Source organism: Eublepharis macularius, chromosome 13, assembly GCF_028583425.1.
Source record: "Eublepharis macularius isolate TG4126 chromosome 13, MPM_Emac_v1.0, whole genome shotgun sequence".
Lineage (NCBI taxonomy): Eukaryota > Metazoa > Chordata > Lepidosauria > Squamata > Eublepharidae > Eublepharis > Eublepharis macularius.
The window spans coordinates 33,713,514-33,740,409 of NC_072802.1; the positions used below are offsets into that span (position 1 = coordinate 33,713,514).

A 26,896-nucleotide genomic window follows, 5' to 3' on the forward strand; every position below is an offset into this window, starting at 1 on the left:
GGTTTATCTAGATCGTTCTTATTCCCTTTGAGGAAGAAGTGCTACGGAATAAGCACAGGCCAGGAACAAACACTTTGGAAGTCCTTTGCTTTGATACGTCTGCTTCCACCATGGCAGATTTTGTATACCAGAAAGAATTGCAGAATGGGAAACAGGGCCAAGGGGCCAGATAATGCGGCTGCTGCTACTGAGTGCTTTAGAATGTCCAAAGTGCTCTGCGTTTGATGTACAGGGCCCATTCACAGCGCTCTCTTCTTCCATTTTCTTATCACAGTAACCCTGCGAAGTAGGTTAGACAAGAGAGTTAAGACCAGAGTCAAGTGCCCCTTTAAAGCCTAGCAAAATAGGGTGGTTGGGGATTGGAACTTTGGTCTCCCCAGGCCTGGACCAGCCGTCTGCCCACCACACTATTTTGTCTCTTTGTATATGTTATTGTTGTTATCCTTACAACAACCCTGTAAGGTAGATGAATATTATTATCCTTGTGCCTCTCTCTCTCTCAGCCTCCTGTCTGGCAAATTCCCAGCAGAGGTGAGCCTCGTGTAGCAGGCTTGCTGGTTCCTAGCTGATAGTGCCATCCCAAGCAGAGTTACACCTTTCTAAATCCATTGAAGTGAATGAGCTTTGAAGGATTTAGCTCTGCTTAGGATGACACTGTCTCTTTGCTAACGTGCTTCACCAGCGTCTTCTGTTAACCTCCAGTGAAATGAACAGGACAAGAGCTACAGAAGAGCATTACCATCCTTTGGTGCAGCCGTCAATTTCAGCAAAACTTGTGCAGGAGAATATCATGGTAGATAGTGCCACCTGCTCCTTTGTGCAGAAAAGGGTGGTTCCTCTTGGAGCTTTCTTCCTTTGGCACTGAAACAGCTTGGATTAGAACAGGGGTAGGAAACCTGCAGCAGGCCCGCCGGCAGTGGCGTTTGATCTTTGCCTTGTAATTCCCATCTACTTATTTGTGCTTTCCTAATGCTGCGAATGACCAACATAAATGAATACGACAATTCAGAATCTAATTGTGTTGTTTTTCACAGCAATTTCGGTTTTGATAACTGGTGTGAAATCTCTCCATGGTACAGTTCTACTAAATGAATGCTTTAAATATTTTGCATGCCGGTCAAATGGCACGTTTTGACATTCTTGTATGTAAATATTCCAGGTCTGAGCACCACTGTTTAATTGGATGCATTTAGATGGAGAAAAATCTACCCGGGCTCCAGTAAGCAGGCCTAGCAGGCCAGTTCTTTTGCCCTGTCTCCTCTACTCTGTTGTTAAGCTTTGTAGTACAGATGCTGTGTAGGCCACATGGTTGGCTGTCACATCATTAGTTACATAATGTGGACGACGAGCAGTTAAAAAAAGCAACAGACACAAGTGTGTGTGAGTGCCATCTATCTAAGGCCTGGTTCTCACATGCATAGTTTCTTTTAGGGCTGGATCAAATGTTGAACATAAACGATTCTGGGGCAAAAAAGCATGCTTTCCAGAATGGTGGAGCCCCCCCCCCTTAATAAATTTGAAAATTTTGAGGGGGAGTTGCACCTGCTGATAGCTCAGATCTGCTGCTTCTTTGGTACTGATTTTAAGGACTTTTGTCTTCTTCACAGAACGCACAATGAAGGCATAACTAATCTATAAGGACTTCTGCCTTCTCACCGTGCACATACACTGATCTATATTTGGTGATCCACCCAGTTCGGCATTTTCTGCAAGAAGCTCAATAAAGAGCAGGTGCTGGGTGATCAGTCTGCCATTAGATTACACTCTGTCTTCTATCCACCCTGTTAGAAAATGCAACTGACCTTACTTAGGGAGCTCCTGAACTTGTGTCCGTGTCAAACGTTTGACTGGTGTTGCCGCTGCATTAATGTTTGCATATTTCCTGTGCGTTTGTGCTTTGTCCATCCAAAATTATGTACTCATCCTTTCCACCCTAAAAGCATAAAATGTGTTATTGCATAGTGAAATAAATATTATAGTAAAATTGGTACGGGGGAGACCTGGGGTTTCTTCTTCTTCGATGAGAAGGTTGGGGTTAATTACCCATTAATGTTTCCTGGAGTCCTTAACATCTACTCCAGGATTCTACATAGCTAAAGCCTCTAGTAAGCAACTAACTAAGCTTCCCTTCTTGCTCAAAATCCACATGCTGTGGGATGAATCTGAAACAGTGTTTCCGCAGGTGCGAGTAACTGAAGCTGTCGCAGAAAACTTCATTTCCTGTGTCAGGTTATCCTGAAAACGCCCATCACGCGTCATGAATCTTAACATGATCTGCATATTCTTATCCCTTTTCCTCATCAGTAGCTACCACTGGTGAGATCAAATAAACTCAGTTTCATGAGAGGTTCTAGGAGCATGAGAGGGCAGAGTTTATGTTTCCGGGAGCTTTAAAGAGCTTTAGGAGCCACAGAATGGTGGCTTGGTGGATGGAGCCAGTCACCAAATGGCAGCTTGTGCAAAAATGGCAGCGTTTCAGAGTAGGGCTGCAGTGCTCGGGTGGGGAAACCTTTCTCTGCTGTTTTCCAAAAGCAAAACGCCGCCCTTCACTGTAATTTGCTCTGCAAGGGAAAAAATAGATAGTTACCTCTATGTTTTCCCCAGAAGAGGCAAATAACAACATTGATGCAGGGGGAAAGAGTCAACAGCATGCTCCTTTCCTGTCCAGAGCAAAGGTGTGTGTGTGCATGAATGGAGGACAGGTGGATGGGAAAAGATGCTGGGGCCCATCCAGAGCAAAGGCACGTGTGTTTGTGTGCCTTTTTTGCTTTACGCAAAAGAGGAGGAGGAGAGAAGATGCTGTTTTAAAAGAAAATAACATGATTGCAGAGCTACAGGAGGAAAGGCTAAGGGCTGCTTCGAATGGCTTGGCGAGCGATTACCTGCCCACACATGGATTAGAGGATTAACAACACAATCCTGTGCAGAGTTACTCTAAGACCAAGGGGCTTGCTGCAGGACTAACGCTGCACAAGGTTGCATTAGTAAGGCAAGTATTGTGAACCTGGTACCGGTACCTGACTTCAGAATGGAGCATGAAGGGATAACCTGTAGTTATCCCTCAGCCGTCAGTCTGTGTTAGACGACTTCAAGAACCTATACCAGGTGCTTTGTATGCTGCTGATGTGTACAGATCTGCTTTGAGCCCAGATATTCTTCTTGTTACTGACAATCGTCCCTCTTAACCACCTCTGATAAGCTGGGGCTTTGTCTGAACTTGCCTTTTTTTCTTCCCTGGGGATTCAGGCAGTACAAAAGCAACTCCTTGTAAATCTGTTTTTGTTTTGTTTTGTTTTTTTGGTGACTGGGCATGGAGAGCAACACTATGCCAGGGCCCTATAAGCTACCTTTTTGGAGAGGAGCCTCAGCTGGGCAGGTTGCCAACTCAGACTTGTCCTTTCAGCCCCAGATGCAAGGAGACAATGCAGTGATGGTTCTTGGCATCTATGCAGCAGGCAGCATGATAGTGTCCGGGGCAGATGTTGGAGAAGCAACAGTACCCATGAGGCAGAGTCCTGCCTTTTGTCTCTCTAAGACAAACAACAATGCCTGTGTGGAGACTATCATCTTTTGTTTAAACTGAAGAGCGGTGGGGCTCAGCTGCCATTTCTGTGGCTAGCTGAAGAACGTATGAGCCTTTATGGGATCAGACCAGTGGTCCATCTGCTCCAGCATCCTGTTGCATTCAGTTCCAACCAGTTACCCTGGAGGGCCCATAAAGAATGTGTGGGGCCAAGGTCTGTCTGACATTGCCTCCTAGCACTGGTATGCAGGGCTTGGCTGCCTCTGTAGATGGAGGCTTCCTTCAGTGTAGTAGCCATGGATGGATTTGTCCTCTGTGAATCTGTCTAGTCCCCTCTTGAAGTCATCTATGCTAGCGGCCATCCCTTTTAACTAATGAGTCCCATCCATTTTAGCTGTTTTGTGGTCTTCTCCTAGCCTGAGGACTGTTTTTTATTAATATTCTTTCAGTCTGCTTCGTTTTATGTGCTTTTATACCCTGACTTGTTTTTATTGGTGGTCTTAATTAGCATGTTTTAAAATACTGACGGATTGTTTCACTGATGTTTTTGTTGTCTGCTTGGTATTGTTTTATTGTCTCAAGCTGCCTTAAGCAGGTCTGGAGAGGTGGCATACAAATTTTCCAAATAAATAAATGTCCAAAGGCAGTGTATGCCATAATTAAATTACTCACTGTGTGAAGAAGTGTTTCTTTTTGTCCTGAATCTGTTTGCTCATCAAATTCCCTGCTTCTGAATTCTGGTGTTATGGGAGAGGAGGGAAAGTTACCCCATGCATAATTCTTAAAATCCCTATCATGTCTCACCTTAGTTGTCTTTTTTCTGAACTGGGAATTTTCAGACTCTTTAGCCTCCCTTTGTAGGAAAAGCGCTCCAACTTCTCCATCATTTTGTCTGCCCTCTTCTGCACTTTCCCCTGCTCTGCCATAATCATTTTTTAAAGCTACGACTAACAGAACTGTACTCAGTATTGCAGAAGAGGCCACACCGAAGATCTATATAGGGGCATTATACAACTGGCTGCTTTATTTAGAATTCCTTTCCTAATAATCCACACAGTGTGAAGTTTAGCTTTTTTCATGAGTCGGTATTTTCATTGAACTATGCCTTACAACCTCAGGATTTCTTTCCTTTTCAATCCTGGCAAGTTCAGACCCTGTCAGCATATATTTAAAGTTGGTGTGTGTGTGTGTGTGTGTGTGTGTGTGTGTGTGTGTGTGTGTGTGTGTTGTATTTCCAGAAGCTTTTGAACAAGCCAGGAGATGTTTCCTTAAAGACCTTTCCGACATTCAGTGCGCCATTCGATAGGCCCTAAACATATTAAAATAGAACCCAGGGAATAATCCAGTAGCATCACAATAAAACCTGCAGGAGGAGTACCCAGTCCAAGAAAAATCATCCGAAACAGATCCAGTGAATTTCCCAAATGGGGAATACAGTAAGCAAGGCTTAACAAGCAGACTCGGGTTGGCATGTTGTTTTTGTATGGGGAGAGGTGGTCCTTCAGTGGCTAATAGCTGGTAAGTAAAGACCTAGGACACATTCCACATATTTATTCGGGGGTGGTCACTGAAGAAACAGGCAGCATTTGCAATATGTCCAATAAAGGCGAGACAAAGGTTGGAATTTTGCAGCTGGGTAGATGAAGGAGTTTGGGGGAGGGATGCCCCTATTTTCAAATGGACGCTCTTTGCTTTTGAGAGCTCTGATGCTCTGCAGTCTGGCACTATGTGGGTGCCTCCCTGCTCCCACTTGCTTTGTAAGTGTTTGTAAATGAACAGATACTGCAGAAGCATCACACAAGGAAACGGGCCTGCCATGAAGACAGGTCTGTCAATGGCTGCTAGCCACGGTGAGTTACGGGAACCTCCACATTTAGAAATGGTCATTGTAACCCAATGCGAGGAAGCAGCATCTGAGAGGGCCAAGGCCTGTTGTTGGCCCTCCAGGGCAACTGACTGGCTACCGTGCGAAGCAGGATGCTGGATTAGAGGGACCACTGGTCTGATCCAGCAGGGCTCTTCTTATGTTCTTCTGCATCACAGGCTGCATTGGGTCAGCCAAAGAAGTGCAATGCAATGCCAAAATAATGGAAGAATTTAGCAGATACCAGAACCAATACACATAGCATTACAGGGCCAGTTAAGTTAGTGCAGCTGTACTATTGGTCCCATCCCTGAACATAAAAATCAGAATACAAAAAGGGAAGAAAATTGCACTTTGAGGGGCGAATGACAAGAAGGAATATTAATCTAGTTAGGTGATAGCCGCAGTCCCGGGCTGTTATGCAAAGCCAGCTAGGCCATGGGAAAAGAAATGCAGTGGGGAGAAGGATTTGGCCCTGCCGTCACGCACAGACATATATAAAATCCCTCTTTTTTCTTGAGTTTAAATGTGTATTTTTATGAGGTTTCCCATATTAATCCTCTTTCACTGTTGGCAGTGTTACAGTTGGCAGTTTTCTCCTGTTCAAATGCCAGAAGGATTTAGGACCCGAGTTTCATACAATAAGCCTGCAAATAATAGTAATCCTTAAGAATTCCTTCATGATTGATGTTAAACTTTATGGCTTCAGTTCTGATTTCGTCTTCCTGTTGGGTGGACTTAGCCCATTGCATAGTGGAGGGGATTGCTGTCTTACTCCCTTCATGATTGCACCAGAAGTTCAGCATGGCATCATGCCAACTGAAATGTTAATTCTGCTCATCGATCTGAAACTTTCCTAGGGTTGTTGTTATTATTTTTTTGCCTCAGGATTGTTCAGTTACAAATAATATGTAGAATGGGACAGAAGTTTTAAGTGTTCAAAGTGCCTCACTTACAGTGTCTTACTGTAATCTTTACAACACCCCTCTAAGGTAGGCTAGTATTATTATCCCTGTGTTTCACATGGGAGGGCTGAGGCTCAGAGAGTGTGTCTTGTCTGTGACCACCTATCAAGTTTGTGGTGGGAGTGAGACTTAAACTTGGGACTTCTTGATTTGTGAAACAACAGAATGCTGGCCTACGTGGGATACTGGTTTGATTCAGCGTGGCCGATCTTTATGGTCTTAGGATAGTAAGCTGGTGGGGAAAGCTTTTGGGCGACTGTGTGAAAAATGTGATGAAATGTGTGACTTGCATGTAAGGCTGGTGCGCATATGTGATGAGTACAGCCAGGGCTCATTTTGAGGGGGAATGCGCAGGAACACAGTTCCAGCAGTTCCCGAAAGAGGTCACATGTCAGGTGGCCCCGCCCACCTGACTCTCTGCCATTTGGGCCTGTTTCAGTCTGGATTGGGGCTGAAATGGCCCGGATCAGGCCTCTGACGGGTGGTGGATCACTCTCCCGCTCAGCAGCAGCCCAATCCTGACCATTTTGGGCCCATTTTCGGCCATTTTCAGTCCCTTTTTGCCATTTTGGGCCCAATTTTGGCCCTGAATGGCCAGGATTGGGTCCAAAACAGCCAGGATAGGTGATGTCAGGGGGCGTGGCTTATGCAAATCAATCATGCTAATGACACACTTCTGGTGATGTCAAGGGTGTGGCATATGCTAATGAGTTACTCTAATGAGTTCCTTCAGCTCTTTTTCTACGAAATGACCCCTGAGTATAACTATGGCTCCTACCAAGCACGCTGTGTCATATGTGTGTTTATATATGTGTGTTTGTTTAATTGTTTAAAATATCATATATATATGTATTTCGACCTTAAGTCGGGTCAAAAGTTAGCATAGAAATGTTGTAAATAAATGATGTCCCCTCCAAACTGGAACTCTGTCTGTGACTATCCTCACACAATACTATAGAGGTTAATGAAGAAAGGGTCTTTAAGAGATGCGCTCATGCTTTGGAGCAGATAAGGGCACTGTGTGGCAAGAGAGAAGGAAAGAGAAATACATTGAATGTTGGCAGGCAGTACCAGTATGGATTGTGATGTTTTATTATTTACATGGTGCTTGAGGGCATTTAATGAGTTTCACATGTTGGATTGTACCCATTCTAAATTTCCCAAGGGCAGAATGGGATTTTCATGTCTCCTTCCTCCCATTGCAGCCCACTCCTCTACAAAACACTGCTCCTGGTTGGATAGAAGAATCTTGAGGCATGGCATGGGGGTGGGGGGTCTGCAGCCAGAAGGGGGAATTGGTGAGAATTGCCAGTTTAGTCTGGATCCAACTAGTTATCTCTGTAATCTTTACAGTAATAAGCTAGTATGACCCCTGTATTGCAGATGATGGCTTAGAATGAGAAATTGTGGCTTGCCTAAGACTACTGTGTGATTTTTTTTTAGGGCTGATGTGATATTTGAACCAGGGACTTCCCAGCTAAATCTTCTTGGTCACAAAGACCAGTAAGAGATACTGCTTTAGTGTAGTTGGTCATTCTTGATTTTCCAGAGTGAACACCCTAATCTATTCACTCCTGGTGAGGTAGACTTGTAGAAAGTACCAGCTTCATACTCAGGTAGCAGAATCTTCATTGGTCAGTGTTGTGAAAGACTCATCTTTGCCTGTGATCTTGGACAGCTGCTTGACAGTACTGTTCTAAATAAACCAATGAACAAATGGCTGACTTGGTATAAGACTAGCTCACTGAATTTGTGATCTACATTAAAGAATCCAACCCCACGCCAAGGAGACGAGATGGATGATAGCACCAATACAACAATCCTCATTCCCCAAGTGACATTATTATCTAGACCCTTATTTTCTAAAGTACCATTTCTTTTTTTCCCTTGCTGCTACAGACGGAGCAATTCCAGATATCTTCCTTCCCCCTCCGAGCAGAAGTTTTTACTCTTGCAATAATTCTAATATAGCACCACTGCTGCTGAATCTCACCTTTGCATGATGTCTGTTGGAAGGGAAGCTCGGCAGAGCGAGAGTTTTGTTGTGGGGGAAAAGCCTGCTACAAGTAAGCATTTGGGGAGATGTGTGATCCAGCCCGCATGGAAGGGAAAGTGTCTAGCCCCCAAAGAATTAAAAAAAGAAAAGTTCAGCAAACAGCTTGGCACCTCAAGTGATGTTCAGTCCTGTATTATGTATTTGTTAGGGCCCCTAATTGCTAGAGGAAGTAACTTTCCTAGGAGTGCTGGAAAAAGTCACCGTTTCCTCTTCGTGTCCTTTCTTTGTCCCCAGCACTAATCATGATAATTTAAAAGAGAGCCTTTTTGTAGCTTCTTCGTTTATCCAAATGACAACAGAGTTCCTTATTAGCCTTGCAAAGGAGACAAACAGATGGTATTTTGGGGGCTTGAGATACTGTGGTTTTGCAGGGCTGGAGAGAGACAGGAAAAGGGGGAGTGAACAATTCATACCCATGTATGGAACAAGCACAACCTTCTTTGGATCTCGTTCAGCAGTGTCTGTGGGCCTCAGATCAGGAACTTTATCTGGCTAGTAATCGCATCGGCACGCTGGCTTTTGTGCACGCGTTGGTGTGGGGCAACTGGCAAGTCAGACTCTGAGTTTGCAGCCCTGATGGAAGGAAACATCCTTTATAGACATACGAGGAACCATTAAATTGATGTACAGTGTACATGAGAGATTATGGCAGGCTTCTACAGTTGTCTGAAGAGTAATAAGTAAGTGGTTTTAATTATAAGCCTTCTTTCTTACCTCCTTTTTTAAAAAAAGGAGTTAGCTTTAGATGGAGCTAAATATAAACTCAAAATTTGACTTTGTTCTCTTTGTTTTACTGTTAAATATTGCGCTGTGATACATGCAGGAATAGAGAACTGCTGTCCTTTACAGACTGGTTTAGACTGTAAATCTGCGGGCAAGGTCTGTGGATGTTGCTTATGCTTTGCACGAATAGCACCCAGGTGCTTGAAAAGCATAGTAAATTGTGGAGGAGATGAACCACCTTGTGAAATATGCTGCTATTCCCAAAGAAATGGGTAATAGTCATTGAGGCTTGCAGTAGATTGATCTTTATGAAATTTGAAGATTGTGCTTTTATAGTTTTATGTGTGTTTTTATTCAGCTTGTTTAATTTGAAAGAAAAGATGTTTGGATGAGTTAAGCTGTTCAGGGATTGGTAGATGGAATACAGAGAGAATGTTAATGATTTAAATCAGATGCATTTTAAATGTTGGATCTTCTTAAAAACGTGGCTGCGTTGCTTGTAGAAAGAAGGAAGGTTTTTCAAAAAGTGAGTGCCATGCTATGTAACAGTCCTTTCTAATTTTAAATTAAATAGTTTTTGTTTATTTTTGTGGGTGCTCTGGTGATGGAATCCATGTAGCCCACTGAAAAAAGGGTGATATTTGTGCTATTTTAAAAATTGATATTAATTTTAGAACTTACTTGTCAACTAAATAAAATTAGTGTTAAATAACTTAGCATATTATATTTTTTGGTTTGCTACTCTCTTATCTTCCCTTCGTTTCAACACAATCCCTGCGATGTCTGTGCTGTTTGTTAAGTAACAAAAATGAAGATGATCTGTTCTTTTTCCAGCACTATAATGAAGGGAATTGATTTATATATATATAGTGAACTGTAACATAAATATGTAACATGTTACATATTTATTTATTTACAAGATTTATACCCCAGCTTTCTGTCATCATCAGGGCCACTAATGCAGATAACAAATTAAAAATATACATAATAAAATGTGTCTTAAAACCATTAAGCCCAAACAAAAACCCATCATTACTCAGATAGGAGGGAAGTACTGTAGGGGGTGTGTGTCTCAGATTCTTTGCTAATGAGTTAGGGCCCCATGGCGCAGAGTGGTAAGCTGCAGTACTGCAGTCCAAGCTCTACTCACGACCTGAGTTCGATCCTGGCGGAAGCCGGGTTCACATATCCAGCTCAAGGTTGACTCAGCCTTCCATCCTTCCAAGGTCGGTAAAATGAGTTACCCAGTTTCCTGGGGGTAAAGTGTAGATGACTGGGGAAGGGCTTGACTTGGTGCTTGCACAGAGGACTACCTTTACCTACCTTTAGAATGTGTCTTAAAACCATCAAGACCAAACAAAAACACATCATTACTCAGATAGGATTTTACTCAGATAGGAGCAGGGCTTTTTTTCTGGGAAAAGAGGTGGCAGAACTCAGTGGGTTGCCCTCGGAGAAAATGGTCACATGGCTGGTGGCCCCGCCCCTTGATTTCCAGACAGAGGGGAGTTTAGATTGCCCTCGGAAGGCAATCTAAACTCCCCTCTGTCTGGAGATCAGGGGGTGGGGCCACCAGCCATGTGACCATTTTCAAGAGGTTCCGGAACTCCGTTCCCCCGCGTTCCCCCTGAAAAAAAGCCCTGGATAGGAGGGAAGTATTGTAGGGAGGGGGGTCTCATTAGCTTTGCTAATGAGTTAAGGACCATAGACTTCACCACTGTGTTGCCTTGCATATTATCTGTTGCTTTGAATATGAACTCCTATATACAACCTGTGCTTCGTGTTATCTAATGTCAGTCCTAGAATTGATTATGTTCTGTTTCAGCAGTTCTCCAACTCTGTATTGGATTCTTGCTAATGCTATGGTCTTTGTAAAACCCTGTGATAATGTTTATGGAAATGTCCTTGTCCTTGACACTGTATGGAAATATCCTTGATACTGTATGGAAATGTTCTTGATATTGATTGTACGAATCTCACACTATGTAATCCGCCTTGAGTCTCAGTGAGAAAGGCGGACTATAAATGTCATAAATAAATAAATATTAAAGCAAGCTAAAACACATACAAAAACATAAAAATAACATAGGGTCAAAAGGAGGGATCACTGAGAGAACAACAGACAAAACAAAAGTCTTCACCTGTTTGTGGAAGACAGCAACAGAAGAGGACAGACAAGTTTTCTTGGGGAGAAAGTTCCAGAAATTTAGTTTCATGACCAAGGCAAGAAGGCCCTTACCACCCATCTAATCTCAGAAGCCAGTGGAACCCAAAACAGGGCCTAGGAAGATGATCATAGTGGAGGGAAAGGTTAATAAGGGAATAGGTGGTCCTTCTTATCTCTGAGGATGGGTTATGGCTCAGCGGTAGAGAACATGCTTTGCTTGTACAAGGCCCCAGTTTCAGTCTCTGGCATCTCCATATAAAAAGAATCTCTGGTAGATCGGAGAATGGCTTTTGTGTGAGATACTGGAGAGCCAACAGTGGTCTAGATGAATCTATAAATGAATAACTCACAAGAAGATAAGTTTCATGTTCGTATATAACCTGTTGATTGCCAGAAACGTTTATCCTTGTATAGAACACAAATACAAAATGAACAAACAGTGATGATGACATAAGGAGTTAGATTTGGAGTAATCAGGTAGCTGTTCTTATTTTTCTAATGACTCCTTTGCTCAAAAGTGGTGTTTGAAATCCAGAGAGACCCGACACTAGGTTTGTTGTAGCTATTACTGAACACCTGGAGTCCTGCTTGTTACAGCACGTAGCAGGGGAGGGGGTTGACAAGAATGGAATGGACAGCAGACACCATGGCTGGGTTGGAGTATTTAAAATCACATGCGCATTTTCTGGGTTGCAATTCAGCAATCCTAGTTTCAAGTCATGTTCTGTGAGGAGTTAAAATAGGTGAGATGAAAGTTTTCCAATTGGATCAATATTATATTGGTGTATATGTGTGCAGTCTTTGGAGTTGAATAGTCTCATCACTCAGAAGATCTTTCTTCTGCCTGTTGAAGAGATCTGTTTAACTACAAAGCTGGCACATTTCTGTACTAGCAAAAAGTTGGGAAAACCATTACAATATCATTTCCCCCCACTCTTCTTTCTAGAAAACAGCAATTTATACAAACTTTTCAAACTTGGCCTCCCATATCTCCTGTCTTTTTTGAGCATTCAGTACAACTAAATATATAGACTATCATTTCAAACATGACACAGCTATTCAGGTATTGTTGATTCTCTACAGAAACTGCTAATTTTCAAAGACAAATATAGCATGTTGGAAGTTACACAAAATACTTGGGACGTGGGCCTTTCAGCAGACTGAGAAATGACACTTGGAATAACATGCTATAACTATATTTCCACCCAAAGTCTTTCCCCTCATCATTTTAACTTTGCAAATTATGGACTGCCCAATCATTCACCACACTGCTGGTGCAAAGCAAGACAACATCAGAGGGCTTATTTTACCCACAGTGTAATCATCATGAACATCTAGTGTCATCATGCTAGTTACTTCAATTATTAAGCTCAAAGGGTTGGGTCTTAAAAGATTTTCAGCTGGTGAAAAAAGAAGAGGGAGACCCCTTCTGACCACCAGAAAACATATGCTGGAGATTGTGGAATGTGTGGATAACAGCCATGTAGGATGGGAGCTGAGGTGAGGAAGGAGATCAGGAAAGGGTAAGCAGAAAAGTTAATAGGATCCATTCTCACCCAGAGTTCTAGTGCTAGTGGTAATTATTGTCCCTTTGTTATCCTACAGAGGCATTTTCAGAATGGGCGTGGCAAGCAATGCAATACTTTATGGACAGACTACAAAATACAGGGGGGGGGGCGGGAAAATGTAATGCCTTTGTTCCAAATCCCTCTCCATTGTGTTACCTTGAAGTAAGCAGCTTAGAAAACAACCATGGTTTAATATATTGTCGAAGGCTTTCACGGCCAGAGAACGATGGTTGTGGATTTTCCAGGCTGTTTTGCCGTGGTCTTGGCATTGTAGTTCCTGACGTTTCGCCAGCAGCTGTGACTGGCATCTTCAGAGGTGTAGCACCGAAAGACAGAGATCTCTCAGTGTCATGTCAGGAACTACAATGCCAAGGCCATGGCGATACAGCCCGGAAAATCCATAACAACCATTAACCATGGTTTGTTCGTTCTCTCTTTAAAACAGCCACAGATAGTTACTGCTCAGTGTTTCTCTGTGTTTTCCCTACATTGGAGTGAGCCCCCGCCCTGCAGTTGGGCAAAGTCGACAGCAGCCTGCACACATGCTTTCTCTGTGGTAGTCACCACCTTATGGAATGGCCTGCCTGGGGAAGTCAGGAAAACTCCTGCTCTCCTGGCTTTCTACAACTATGCAAAACTGAATTATTCAGGAGGGCTTTCTACCCAGATTATAAGGCTGTGTCATAAGAAATAGCTCAGAGGGATGCAGACAGGGACGACACGCTACTCTGTTGGCTACAGTCTGCTCATATAGACATGTGCCTACTAGGGAGTTTTCCACGTTGCTAAACATGCCATGTAAATTAGTTATGCTTTGTTTCAGAAAGATTTCATCTCTGTGCTTGGCTTTATGCTTGTTTTCAAATTTTCTGCTGCCATACCATATTGCATTTCTTTCACTGCATGCCCTAACAGTTCATTGTTGTACTTTGCTCAGTGAATGTCCTAGCTGTTGATTATATTGTATTTTCACGTCAGGGCCGGTGCGCCCATAGAGGCCAGGTAGGCGGTGGCCTCAGGCGCGAGGGCACTGGAGAGGCACCGGAGGGGGTGTCGGGGGCGGAGGCGCGCGCCACGGAGCTGGCGTGGCTGGCCTGCAGCTGCTGCAGCCAGCCAGCCCTGTGTTGCTGCCGCCGCCACATGACCCAACCGGGCGCAGCAGCCATGAACTGCTGCCGGGGCGGCGTGTGGAGCGCGAAGCAGCCTGCCTCCGCCCGCTACCCCAGCCATCCGCCGGCGAATGCCCCCGGCTTGTGCTGCACGATGACGTCATCGCGCAGGGGGGTTGCCGCAGGCGCCAGAAACCCTGGCGCTGGCAGTGTGTGTAATCCATCTTGGATCTCCGTGAGAAAGGCATCCTCCTCCTCCTCCTCCTCCTCCGCCTGGCAGCAGCTGTCCAGGGTCTCAGGTAGAGATATCTCACATCACCTAATCCTTTTAACTGGAGATGTTGGGCACGGAATCTGGGATTCTGTGTGCAAAGCAGATGCTCTACCACTGAGCCACTGCTCCTCCCTTAATGTATTGGCTAGCAGACATTGTTGTCTGTTCTCTTTGTACGTCAGCTGAATAGAGTTTAAGCAGTAAAGCTGCACCTGAAGACACAGCACCCACTTTTCATTGGCAAGCCGATGACTGCAGGATGGCCGAGAGTTATGGAAGGAGAGTTATGTCAAGAGTTCCTTCCCTCCTCACCCCTTTAAGTCCCTTGACCACTAAACATCTGTATTGAATCCAGTTGGAATCAAGCATGCCTGTGAAATTCAATCCATATAAACTGCCTCCCGCTCCCCGCTCCTCTTCTCCGAGCTATTTTTCTAACCTACCAATTGAAACATAATTGACTCTTTCTAAGGGAACCTCGCAGCCTTTCCTGGCAATTTGAAAAACCCCAAGTATTTTATACTTAGCTCTGATCCAGCACCAGAAGTGCAATATTGTATCCTCTGTATAATTGGGGGTGGGGACGGATAACCCAACAAGTAGCTATGTTGCTTTTGATTATCTTTTTAAATTAAATAATAAATTTAAAAATAATCAAACTGGATTGAGAGATGGCTTTGTAGAGTCTGTCCACACGAGACATCTGACATGTGAAGAACATGTGTCGGGAGATGCAGTGTTAGCCGGGAAGGGTAGTTTAAAAACAGAGCCAGCGGCAGGGTAAAGGCTTTGCAATACACTGGAACTGTGTGAAGGGACTGTGAAATGCCAGAAGGGAAACGTCAGCCCGTTATAACCTCTCCAGGTCTAAGCCTGGTTCTGGAAGGCAGCTCCAGCCCATTTCTATCCCTCACTACCCTATGGTTGCAATCCCACATAGTTTTGGACTGGAGAGGTGAAATTGACAGAATCTTTTGGAGGCAAAGATGAAATTAACAAACCCTCTGAGGAGCAAACACAGTTGGCGGCTCTTGTCTTTTTAAACTATACTTCCCTGCTAACATTGTGTTTCCCTACACTTGACGAACAAATGCCAAGGCATCTCATGTAGACTCTGAGAGGAGGAGGCAAGCACTTAAAACATCCTCAATAAAGTTTCCTGGAATGATGGATCAGTCAGGAAGGAGGGAAGAGACTTGTTATATTTAAAACTTAAAAGAAAAATGAAAAAAAAGATACTGACATATGACCTCCTGTTTCCCCTGCCCAACACAGGGGTAGACAGGGACAAAGGAGGAAGGCACTGCTACTGTATGGGACACAGTCATGCTTTGTCTGGAGAGGGAAGGAGCAGGATAATGCTGGGGAATTGGCTCTTTGGATTGGATCTAACCAGCTTTTCTGCTGGTGTAAAAGGGGCAGGAGGGTCCCCTTTGATCATCTAAGAAAGGCTGTGTTGGAAATCATGGGACCTGCATGGACAGAAGCATGTGGGATGGAGAATAAAGTGAGTGAAAAAGCTGGCTTGTTCCAGCTGTTCCTGTCCCCTCTTGCCTGCTACTTCGCTGCTGCCTTCCACAGATAGCAGCAGAGACCAAGGATGGGTAGATGGGGGGTGGGGGGGAAGAAAGTCTGAAAGTCTTGTAGGATGGGGGCCCAGGCTGCAACCTCATATTTATCAAATGATGTCCGTATGACATTTCAAAAATAAAACAGAAATATTTCTTTCATGATTCACAAAATTGAATGTGATGTATTTGGAGGAGGAAGTATGTTACAAGGTTGCAATAGATCCAGAAAAGTTATGCTTGGCTCCCAACAGCTCTGGCTCCCTGGAGGTGCTTCTCCCGGTGTGTAAAGACCAGACTCAAAAGGGTCATCGTGATTCCCCCATCCCTGACAATGGAGAACATTCTAGTCTCTGTGCATGGACAGTGCCTTTTAGAGACCTGGCTTTCTCTTTGTGATGCTCAGATTCCCTAATGCCTGTTTGGTGATTTGGATTAAGGAGATAAAGATGTGTGTGTAAATATGGGAAACAGCGCACCACACGAAGTCGGCATGGCAGCTCGGCTGAAATTCAAGATCAGTGGCTCAAAGAAGTGTTTGTTCCCTTCACTCGAGTGTTACTTGCCAACCTATATATTTTCATTTCTTTCACTCAAGCTGTTTGCCCCCTCTTTCATTCTCTCTGGCTTCCTTAACTAAGCCTGTGTGTAAGTGTATGGAAAGCATTTCCTCCCATTACATTTTTTGGGGGGAATATCCCACAAAGCCAGCTGTTTTCCATTAGATTTTGTTTTGCTTACACACACACACAAACACACACTAAGACACTAAGACTGTAAGGCATTTCCAGAACAGTTTGCTGAATGTGAACTGCTATGTAATCGCACACCATCGTCAATACAGTTTTCCGCAAATAATAATGTGTATATTGAAGCCAACGCTGTCAGATTTTGGATTCTGGTGTCTGGAAAAGAGCAGGCTTCAGGGAATATGTGACCCTGTCATGATCCTGACGGAATGTTTTTATTGATATTAAATGTCACTTGGCTGCTCTGCCCAACTTTTTCAGCACCATTATTATTCTCTGTACTTTTAAGAGAAATGTTGGGCAACCTGACCTTATCCCTATACAGAATGTGACGGTAGTAAGGGATTTTATGCATGCTACAGTTGTTTGGTGGAGAAAACTGCAGATTGAGTTACTGGTGCAAAATCCGGCTTCTTAACAAGATCAGCTTTTGTTGGGAAGGGGAAAAAGTTTCTAGCTTTATGATCACAAAGTTCTGGATGAAATTGTGTAAGCAAAACATGGTAAAGTCAAAAAAGCCAAAGGGTCAGCCTGTAGTTCTTTTCCCCTCACCAAGATCACCAAAGGCAGTATAAAAGATATAAACTATTTAAAAATGAAGAATAACTCATGCAAAATAAGAAAAGGAGACATAATGCTGCAGCTCGAGTGTTAGCAGGAGTGAGCAGGAACATGAACATCACTCCCATCCTACAGTCACTCCATTGGCTACCTGTTAGTTACCGTGCTCAGTTCAAGGTATTGGTTATTACATGCAAAGCTCTTCACGGCCTTGGCCCAGCATATCTACGGGACTGCCTCCCTCCCTGTGTCCCTCCATGGCAGATTCACTTATCCAAACAGGGTCTCTTGCAGGTGCCAGCCTGCACATGGGCAAAATCAACAGCAACCCGCACATGGGCTTTCTCTGTGGTGGCTCCTACCCTGTGGAATGGCCTGCCTGAGGAGATCAGGAGAGCCCCCACGCTCCTGGCTTTCCGCAAATAATGCAAAAGCGCATTATTAAGATAGGAGGGAAATATTGTATGGAGGGGGTTTCAGATGCTTCGCTAATGAGTTAGGAACCATAGACTTCACCACTATGTTGTCTTGTATATTATCTGTTGCTTTGAATATATACTCCTTTATAGCACCTGTGCTTCATGTTGTCTGATGCCAGTCCTAGAAATACGTTCTGTTTCAGCAGTTCTTCAACTCTATGTTGGATCCTTGCTAATGCTATGTCCTTGTAAAATTCTATGACTTTGTTTATGGAAATATCCTTGACACTGTATGGAAATGTCCTTGATACTGATTGTACTAATCTCACACTGTGTAATCTGCCTTGAGTTTCAGTGAGAAAGGCGGACTACAAATGACATAAATAAAATAAAATAATTTGCACAGCATATACAATTATGAATTTAAAAAAAAATAGAGCTCACCCAGCCCTACTTCTGATTGTTTGCAGAAAACTTACATGGGAGGAAGATAGGGTATCTGTTTGATACTGATTTTTTTAGAGAATAGAATTAATAGTAGCATTCTGGATTCCTTTGAAAGCAAAATCTCATGTTTCTGTGAACCATAGCTCTCTTGGTCAGATGCATGGAGGTATGAAGAAACTGGCCAGAGATATATATCTGACAAAAGAGAGCCATGGTTCTCACAAGCTTATGCTTCAATAAAGTTGGTTAGTCTTAAAGGTGCTACTGGACTTTATACTATTTTGCAACTACAGACTAACGCGGCCAGGGCTTTTTTTCTGGGAAAAGAGGTGGTGGAATTCAGTGGGTTGCCAGCACAGGGGGCAACTCCTGGCAGGAGGTGGTGCCCCTGGTACCACATGCGCACGAGCAAAGTGCGCACACGCTTCTGGGACCACGCAATGATGTTACTTTGGGTCAGTTGGAACAAGGGGGGAGTTTTTTAAAGTTTAAATTGCCCTCGGCGAAAATGGTCACATGGCCAGTGGCCCCGCCCCCTGATCTCCAGACAGAGAGGAGTTTAGATAGCCCTCCATGCCGCTCCAGCGGTGTGGAGGGCGATCTAAAGTCCCCTCTGTCTGGAGATCAGGGGGCGGGGCCACTGGCCATGTGACTATTTTCAAGAGGTGCCGGAACTCCGTTCCACGGAGTTCCGGCTGAAAAAAAGCCCTAAATGCGGCTAACTGCTCTGGATCTATGTTTCTGTCAGAGATCTATAAATCTTGTAATGCTCCTTCATTGTAGTCACCAAGCTAGTCCTGTCAACATATCATTGTTGTGGTCCTCCAAAAACACACTTTGCTAATTCAAGGTTCATGGGTGTATTTCTGTGCTGCTGCAGCAGAAGGCACATGAGTTGTGTGTATGTAGCAACTGGGAATCACTGATGTTTATGCGTGCGAATGCAAGAAATTAGTCTAGTGATTAAGTTCCTGTGGTGGAACTTTGAGGTCTCACTTGAGCCCTTCAATAGCCAATGTTAACATGCACTCCAGCTTTCCCTATTTACCTGAGACCAGTCCTGGTTTCTGGTGTTATCTCTCTGGTCAGTTGCTGTGTGTTTTGTGGATGCTTTATTAAAATTTTGTGAGTGGGAGTTTGCTAGCTTTGTGTCATTCTTCAGGACAGGCTGTCATCCACTTAAACCTCTGAGTGGTAAGTGGATGCCTCTTGTCTTTCTGGTGGAGTGCTCTCAAGTCATAGCTGACTTATAGCAACCCCTGGTGAGGTTTTCATAGCAAGAGACTAACAGAGGTGGAACGTTAGTACTTGCGCATGATCACTAAGGTATGATGCAGTGCACAGCCCTCCATTTCACACCCTAAAGTTACCGAGATATGTTTTGAACTTCCAATAACTTATTGTAGGACATGTATGTCAAATCTGTTAAGAACAACCTTTTGCATGGTAATGGAATGCAACATACAGCAGGCCGAGAAAAGAACTTTTCAGCAGTTTATAATGTTTGCTTGTGTGTGTGTTCATGTGATTCAGGCGGTGATCTGTGGTTTGAAATGGGGTGTTGAAAAGTTGCCCCTTTTGTAATGCCTTGTCCCTAGTGAAATGTTGGAAGCTGTTTTTTTGATTTTCCTACTCCCTTGAATCAGGTCCTAGTTGTAACTGTGTGGACTGAAGGGTATTGTTGGAACCAAAACCGTGATACTTGGTCTTCATCCATTACTGATCCTGGCGGGTATACTAGCTAAGAAACTCATAGCCCTATATAATATTTTTAAATAATTGGCCTAGGCTTTTTACCAATTCGTAGTGTGTTTTTTCTCCAGCTGGATACCTGCTAACTATTTTGTCATCTGACCCATATGGGGAAAAAACCCCAATTTTTTGTTCTATTTCCTACTCATGTAGTCTTGGTATTTTCTATCTCGGCTGGGTATTTGCAGTTTATTTATTGCAGTGTATTTATTTCATTAAGAAAACATTTGCCGTCTGTATGTTGTGCAACCACAGAAGTCATGGATACCCTGTAATGAGCTGCCAGAAACAGACGGGGGAGGAGATTTGTGGCTTTAAAATATTGGGGGTGGGGGATGGAGGCATAGGTGCAGAAGGCAAAGACGCAAGGCAGTGGAGGAAAGAACCACACTGTTCACACAATTTCATAGTGTAATTTCTAAAATAGTATTAATTGAAGAGGCATATACTTGTTCATATTTTTCTAAAATTCATGAGGGCTACGAACGTAGTAATGTGAAAAATAATAAAAGTTCAGATTGCTATGGCTTCATTTAAACTGCCGCACAGCGAGTTAAAGGCCATATCCTCTTTCCAGAATCCCATAATGTACACAGGTTCCTTCTAAGTTTTAGAGTCTAAAGTACAAACATAAACTTAGACCTACGAGGTTCTTCCAGCCGCAGTTTAAAAAACAACCACCTAATTATTCAGCAACTTCTTTCCTTTAATGCAAATGTTGATCCTGACTTCCTGAGAAGTGGGATGTGTCCTCTTGAGAAGCCAGGCTGTTTGTTAGTTTTGGCTGGAGAACAGGGTGTTGTTGAAAAGTGAGGAAAAATCCATTTGGCTTCAGCGCAAAAATATCTGTGAAATCCTGCCCCCCCCCCCTCCCCACCATTCCCTGTTTTGTATGTGCGATGTTTCTGTAAGGAAAGCATCAGTCACTATTCCGGCTTCTCCACTGGCTAGTGGATTTTCAAAGTCCTTCTCTAGCTAGGACTAGACAGTGTATTGCATTGAATCTATCCAACTGTTTAAACTTGGGCTTTTTCAGCGATTGCATCATGGCATCTGGACCAGTAGATGTCCTAGAGCCACTTGAGGCTGAAGAAACAGGTGAGCAATTTTCAAGTGAGTAAATATAATACAACTATGATATGACTATTTTAAAGACATCCTAGTTTGAGGGTAGGCAGGGGAGGGTAGGCAACTGGAATGGAGGTCCTTTACCATCCAGTATAGTCCTTAAATTGCCCCGTTACTCATTTCAGTGACTTTCTCCCATGTAAAATAAAAGCAAAGAGCTTAAACCTCTGCTGCTGCAGAGAGGCGTTGTGGCCAGCAACAGGCTCTGTTGCCCCTCATCAGGCCCCTCACTCCTGTATGCCTTTTTTCTGAGCTTGGCTTATTGCTAATCTTTATTAGCTCTGACAGCATTTTTGGAGCTGTTCTGAGTGGGGAGGAAGGGGTTAAATAGCCCTGTGCTTTGGCTCTCAAGGGAGTATTATAGGGCAGGGCCCCTGCTCAGGTCAAAACTTGGCCCCTGTTAAAAATTACTTGCCAGACGAGATCCTGGTCCTCAGACCTTTTTGCCAGAAATTTTGTGCTGAGAGGGCTAAGGTATGGAAGGTGTGTGCTTGAGTCAATGCAGTATTGCCAGAAACAAAATAAAGGCGGCTTGGTATGTTTAAAGTTAGTCGATTAAATTGAAAATGGATAAAATAAAATTTAATTTTGTAACATTTTGAAATTGAGAACCATGTGCTTATTAAGTTATTCCAGGGCTTTGCATCGATTGGCCAGAACTCTGGAAAATAGGCGAGGGTTCATTCTTAATAAACCACTGGCTCACCCTTCTCTCCAGAGGCCCTGTCTGTGCTACAAATACATCGATTTTAGACCAGCCGAAGTGTCATGGCTTCCCTCAAAGAATCCTAGTAGTTGTAGCGTGGTGACTATATCTGTAATCTAGATATTTTCAATGTCTTCATTCAATTAATTGATTTACTTCATTTATACCCCACTTATCTCCCCAGAGAGGACCCAGAATAGCTTATGTTGTTCTCCCTTCCTCCATTTTTATTTTCATAACAACCCTGTGGGGTAGGTTAGGCTGAGGTTGTATGACTGCCCCAAGGTCACTCAGCAAGCTTCCATGTTAGAATGTGGATTCGAATCCAGAGTCTAGTATACAACTGTAACTACTGCACCACACTGGCTGTCCGACAGAAACAAAGAGCTTTCTCAGAAGCTTTTCCTCCACCACTTTAGCCTTTTCTGGCTCTTCTGCCAGCATCTGAAAGTCAGTTGAAACCCAAGTGTATCATCAGATGCCCAATTGCCTGGGAGAAACATGCATTTCTTGTACCCATACGTTACAAGTTTGAGTTCCATGTAACTCAAAAACATGCATATTTTTAATTGTAGCCTGGCCTGAGCCTGCATATCTTTGATTGTAGCCCGCTCTGAGTCCGCTTGTGGGGAGAGCAGCCTATAAATTAAAATAATAATAATAATAATAATAATGATGATGATGATGATGATGATGATGATGATGATGATGATGATGATGATGATGATGAACAATACAGTGGAAAGGCATCACTTTCCTCGTTTTCTGTCTCTTGTTGTCCAGGAATCATAATGCAATCACTCTGCATTAAAATACATGAACTGAAGTCATACTAAGCACCTTGGTTGTGGCTGACATCTCTCTCCCATAGAGAAGAGCAGAAAAAAAGTGGGTCCCACTCTGGAGTCATTGTTCTTTTCTCAAAGTGGGCACTGTCTGCCCTGCTTTGCATTGGATGGCGGTGCCGTCTTGCCCATGTCACACATGGTGGCACAGTGAAGACTGTGCCATTGCTGTCAAAATTGTCAGGAGCGGGGGAGACAAATACCCACTGAATTGCGGCTTTGTTTACAAAGTTGTCCAGTTGTGGGTCTTTATTATGTCAGCTGCCTCCCGTTCAGCTGGCACATTGGGCAAAGAATAGAATGTGTGTCAGATCAGGGTCTGCTAACCTCAGGACTTCTTTGTATCCCAGATGTGTGCATCATAGCAGCACAGATGCTTCGTCCTGGGAGACTTACAGTGCCTTTATAGCATCTATTTATTTAGAGATATACAAGTTGAACATGGAGGAGGGAGAGTAGGCCAGCGTCTACAATATGATGTTCATTTTCCAAGGGGTCCCCCTAAAAGCAAACAGCACGCCACCTGGTCCTGCCAACCAGCTGCAAAGTCATCTGCCTCTCCTGGCTAGCTTGTAGCTACCAAGGCCCTCTGTGCTTGTTTAAAGAAACATCCATTGCTGTAAAGTGTACTTAATGGAAGCAAGTCTAGAGAAAAATGTCTGATTCTCATTTGCAGAGACAAATCGGTACTTTGCACTGAATAACTCCAGACACTTTCATTGGAGCAAGCCCCATTAAATAGACCTGAGTAGACTTGCTTAGGATTGTTCCCTAACGTGTGCAACTCAGACTTAATATAGGCCTCTCAATCATTTTTCAGTGGTAGCTGATAACTCCAGACAGAAGTGGTTCACATAAGTGTTGATAAACTCTTTTGGCAAAGTATGTTTTCCTTTTCTTTCACAGGCAAGAAAAAATCCAAGTTTCAGACTTTCAAGAACTTCTTTGCCAAGAAGAAGAAGAAGAAAGAGCCTTCCTCACCGGGGGCAGAGAGCACGCTGAAACCGAGCCAGTCCAGTAGCGATGTCAGCAGCACCCCTCACCTTGACTCCAGCATGCTGCATTTGCCGACAGAACCTGGGTAAGGTAGTCATCTTGTACCAACAGGTTAAAAAGCAGGAATTGTCCCACAGCAACATATTTCATTCAAGTTGATGCAAAAACAAATCCCACTGCTGTGGCTGGAATGTCAGGAATTTCCTCTTTTTCCATTTGCAACGTGCCTTCCTGACAGAGAGCCGGGTGTCAAAGCCCTCTGAGGCTGTTTAAGCTCACAGAAGTGCTGAGCGACAGGCTTTGACTGTCCACCGTTTGAAATCCGTCCAGACAGTACTAATTAGCAAGCAGGTTTTTTTGTTTTTTATTACACGAGCGATGAAAATATGACTTCTGTAATACCCTGAGCAGCTACCATGGTCTGTTTGTGAGAGAAGGCTCAGAACTCCCCCTTCTCCCCCCACCCCTCAACGAATAGAATTTGTCCCAAATAAATAAGACGTTTTCCCAGTTCAAACTTTGTGCTTGCGTTAGACTTATAAGTAGTGCAGATGTACACAACGTTGCTTTTGTTTGTGCAGTATTTTTGCAAACTGCAGTGTGGGAGCCTCTTGGTTCTTCTGTTGTATATGAGAGGTTTCAAAAAATATTTCAAAGAAGCATATTATTAGAGTCAGTGTGATGCAGCAGTTATACTGTGGCACTGGGCACCAGTTCCCCCAAACAAAACCAAAATATTAGTGGCACCTTAAAGTCTAATGTTTATTTCAGTATGGGCTTTCATGGGTCACAGCCTACTTCTTCAGATATGTGATGGGAAACTGTACCGGGGAATGTTTAGGTAGCACTAGATTTCTGTTTTATTTTGAGAGGGCTGCTTAATACAGCTACTCAAAACCCCACTCTATCACAAATCCTCACCTGGGAGGGGAGATCCATGTGCCGTTGGAAGGAAGTGCAGTGTAAAAATGTAGATGGCAACTTGGTAGCAATGAGAAAGTCAGAGAGGTATATTGGGTAGCTTGTTGGATTTAGGTAGGGGAGACATGGGTTCAAATTTACTTACTTCATTTAAACCCTGCTTTTCTCCCCACTGAGGAACAGTAGCAACTTAGATTGTTCTCCTGTCCTCCACGTTATCCTCACAAGAGCCCTGTATGGTAGGTTAGGCTGAGAGTATGTGACTCGGCCCGAGGTCTCCCAGCCAGCTTCCATGGCAGAGTAGAGTTTTGAACCAGAGGAGGCTTAGAAGGGTCTAACTCTGCTAAGGAAGGTACTGAAAGTGGCACCACTGAAGTGAGGTGTAAACATGCCCTAGTAACTCCTGTATCTGGTTCAACAGCTCTGTTTTTCTCTCTAAACTGGGTCTCTGACTGTAGCCCATTTACTTCATTCCATAGAACTGAAAGGGAGCCCTAGAGAATCAAGCCAGTTCTCTTACCTACTTAGCTTCATTCCTTCATTGTCATAGTTCTGCATTGGGGAGGGCTTGTTTGAGTAGAGATTTTTATATTGTTTGTGATGAAGTACATATATGGTATGTTGTCTTTAGTTTTAGACCTTAAGCTGCTCATAGTGGAGATCTGACATCTACTCTGCACAGAGAGTACTACAGAAATAGTAAATACATAATAATTATTAGGCCACTGGATAGCTGCTTCTCTGTATGTCATACTCCTAAGTGGCTTCGACTAATTGCTTTAGAGTAGGGCACCACCAGATTGGATTCCTTGCAGGTACTATAATTGAGGCCATAAATATGATCCATAGCAATTTGTTTCATCCAGTGTTTTTCTAGTGTGATGGTTACAAGCATGAACTAAGAGCTAAGTCACTGCTGGTTCTAATCTCTGCTCATTGACTAGGTATGAAAGCTACAGTTTCTCTCTCTTTTTCTGACACATTCACATATACACACAGACCATCATCCACAAAGTGCAGTTAAGACTGGCCTACTTTACAGGGCTGTCATAAGGGTTATCGTGTATTTGGAGAAAGCACTACATAAACAAGTTTCTTGTAAGTACTAGAAAAAAAGGTGTTTCATCTGATTACAAATCAAGTTTTTTCTTTCAGATCCAAAAGCAGCATGGGAAATAAAGCCTTATCGCACGACAGTGTTTTCATTTCTGAATCATCTCCAGATACAGCTGGCAAAACATCCTCACAGGAGAACCTTTCTGGGAAAGTGAAAGCTTTGCAGGTACAAGGACCTTCAAGTTTTATGAGGATCCTTGCTTGCTGTTTTATGAGGCACACTTGGCACAAGTTTTACAAAAATTGCCCCTCTGTCTGTCCAGACATCTTTGTTCCCCTGCTAAAAATATGTCGTCGGAAAATTAACACTGCACTTCCAGGCAACCCTTCTACTGCAACAAAGTACTTCCCCCCTGAAAGGCTCCTCATGTTTGTGCATGTAGAAATTGGTTCAGGTTCTTCTAGTGTAAGTTCCCTTCCCTTTAGACCCTGAATCCTGGTCCCTGCTGGTTCAGGGCTCATGGATGTGTTCTGCTCCTTGTATCAAGGCTGCAAAGTATCGTGAATGCATTTGCATGCTCGGTCTTTGTTTCTGGCCAGCTTCGAGGGGGAAGGAATTAGTATCATTTTGATACCCTCCCCAGTGTTTTCTTGCACACCTAGGCAGACCTCTGGTTTAGCCGGCTTTAAAAAGGTCTAGTCATAGAGGCTAAGTCAGTCAACGCCTAGTAGGTGAAATTGCTACATGGAACATCCATATTTTGAGGCAGTAACCTTCTGAATACCAGATGTAAAAGGGCAGTTCAGTAAACAGATAAATACATAATAGATGAGATGGGCGTTTTTTCTGGGCGCATTAACAAATGGGAGCACTGTGTACATAAGGTTTCAATAACATGTAAATTCAAAAGAGGTGCTGTGTAGATTTGAATCTTCAAGAGAGGTAGTTTTGGGCTACTGATGTTTAAAAGGAACTTTCCAAGAGCAAACTTTGTCAGGAAGTGGAAGAATTTGTCTAGAAGATTTCCAAGACCAGGAACTTCCAAGACCAGTGGAAGGGAATGGATGAAATGGAAGTTTACCCTATCGCATTCTCTCTCTCTTTCTCTCTCGCTCTCAAAATGTCCATAGAGTCATAATAACTTCCCAGCTGAGAAGGTGAGTTGGAACTCCTGTCTTTTCTAGAAGGCCTTGCTCTCTAACCTATGCATTGGTGATTCTCCTATGTGGAGTGGCAAAGAACTCTTCATGGACCTGTCTACATTATTTGAACATACCTTAGACCAATTCATTCTGCTTAGTGTTATCTACTCAGTGGGGAGTGGCTCTCCTGAAAGAAATAGTCCTTTCTTGATAAATTCTATGTGAGATGCCAGGAATAGAATCTGGGAAAATGTGTATGCATATACATCAAGGTAACTTCTTATGAGCCCTACAACAGTTATCTTGACTTGTTTAAAATATTTCTTTATTACTATTACTGTTACTATTTGATTTAT

The 26,896-nt window shown here is 43.4% G+C and overlaps 1 protein-coding gene across 6 annotated transcripts in view; it reads left to right on the forward strand.

Moving 5' to 3' along the window:
* Positions 1 to 26,896, forward strand: part of KIAA1210 (KIAA1210 ortholog) — a 47,961-nt gene that overhangs the window by 4,178 nt on the left and 16,887 nt on the right. For 2 of the 6 annotated variants that reach the window (XM_054995757.1, XM_054995758.1), the window contains exons 2-4: positions 20,782 to 20,858; positions 23,331 to 23,505; positions 25,497 to 25,623. In XM_054995757.1, the coding sequence (XP_054851732.1) occupies positions 20,792 to 20,858; positions 23,331 to 23,505; positions 25,497 to 25,623 (369 nt within the window). In that variant the 5' untranslated portion in view covers positions 20,782 to 20,791. Of the gene's footprint in view, positions 1 to 9,052; positions 9,089 to 20,781; positions 20,859 to 23,330; positions 23,506 to 25,496; positions 25,624 to 26,896 lie in introns of those variants that run through there. The other 4 variants (XM_054995759.1, XM_054995760.1, XM_054995755.1 and 1 more) reach the window with 3 other exon arrangements.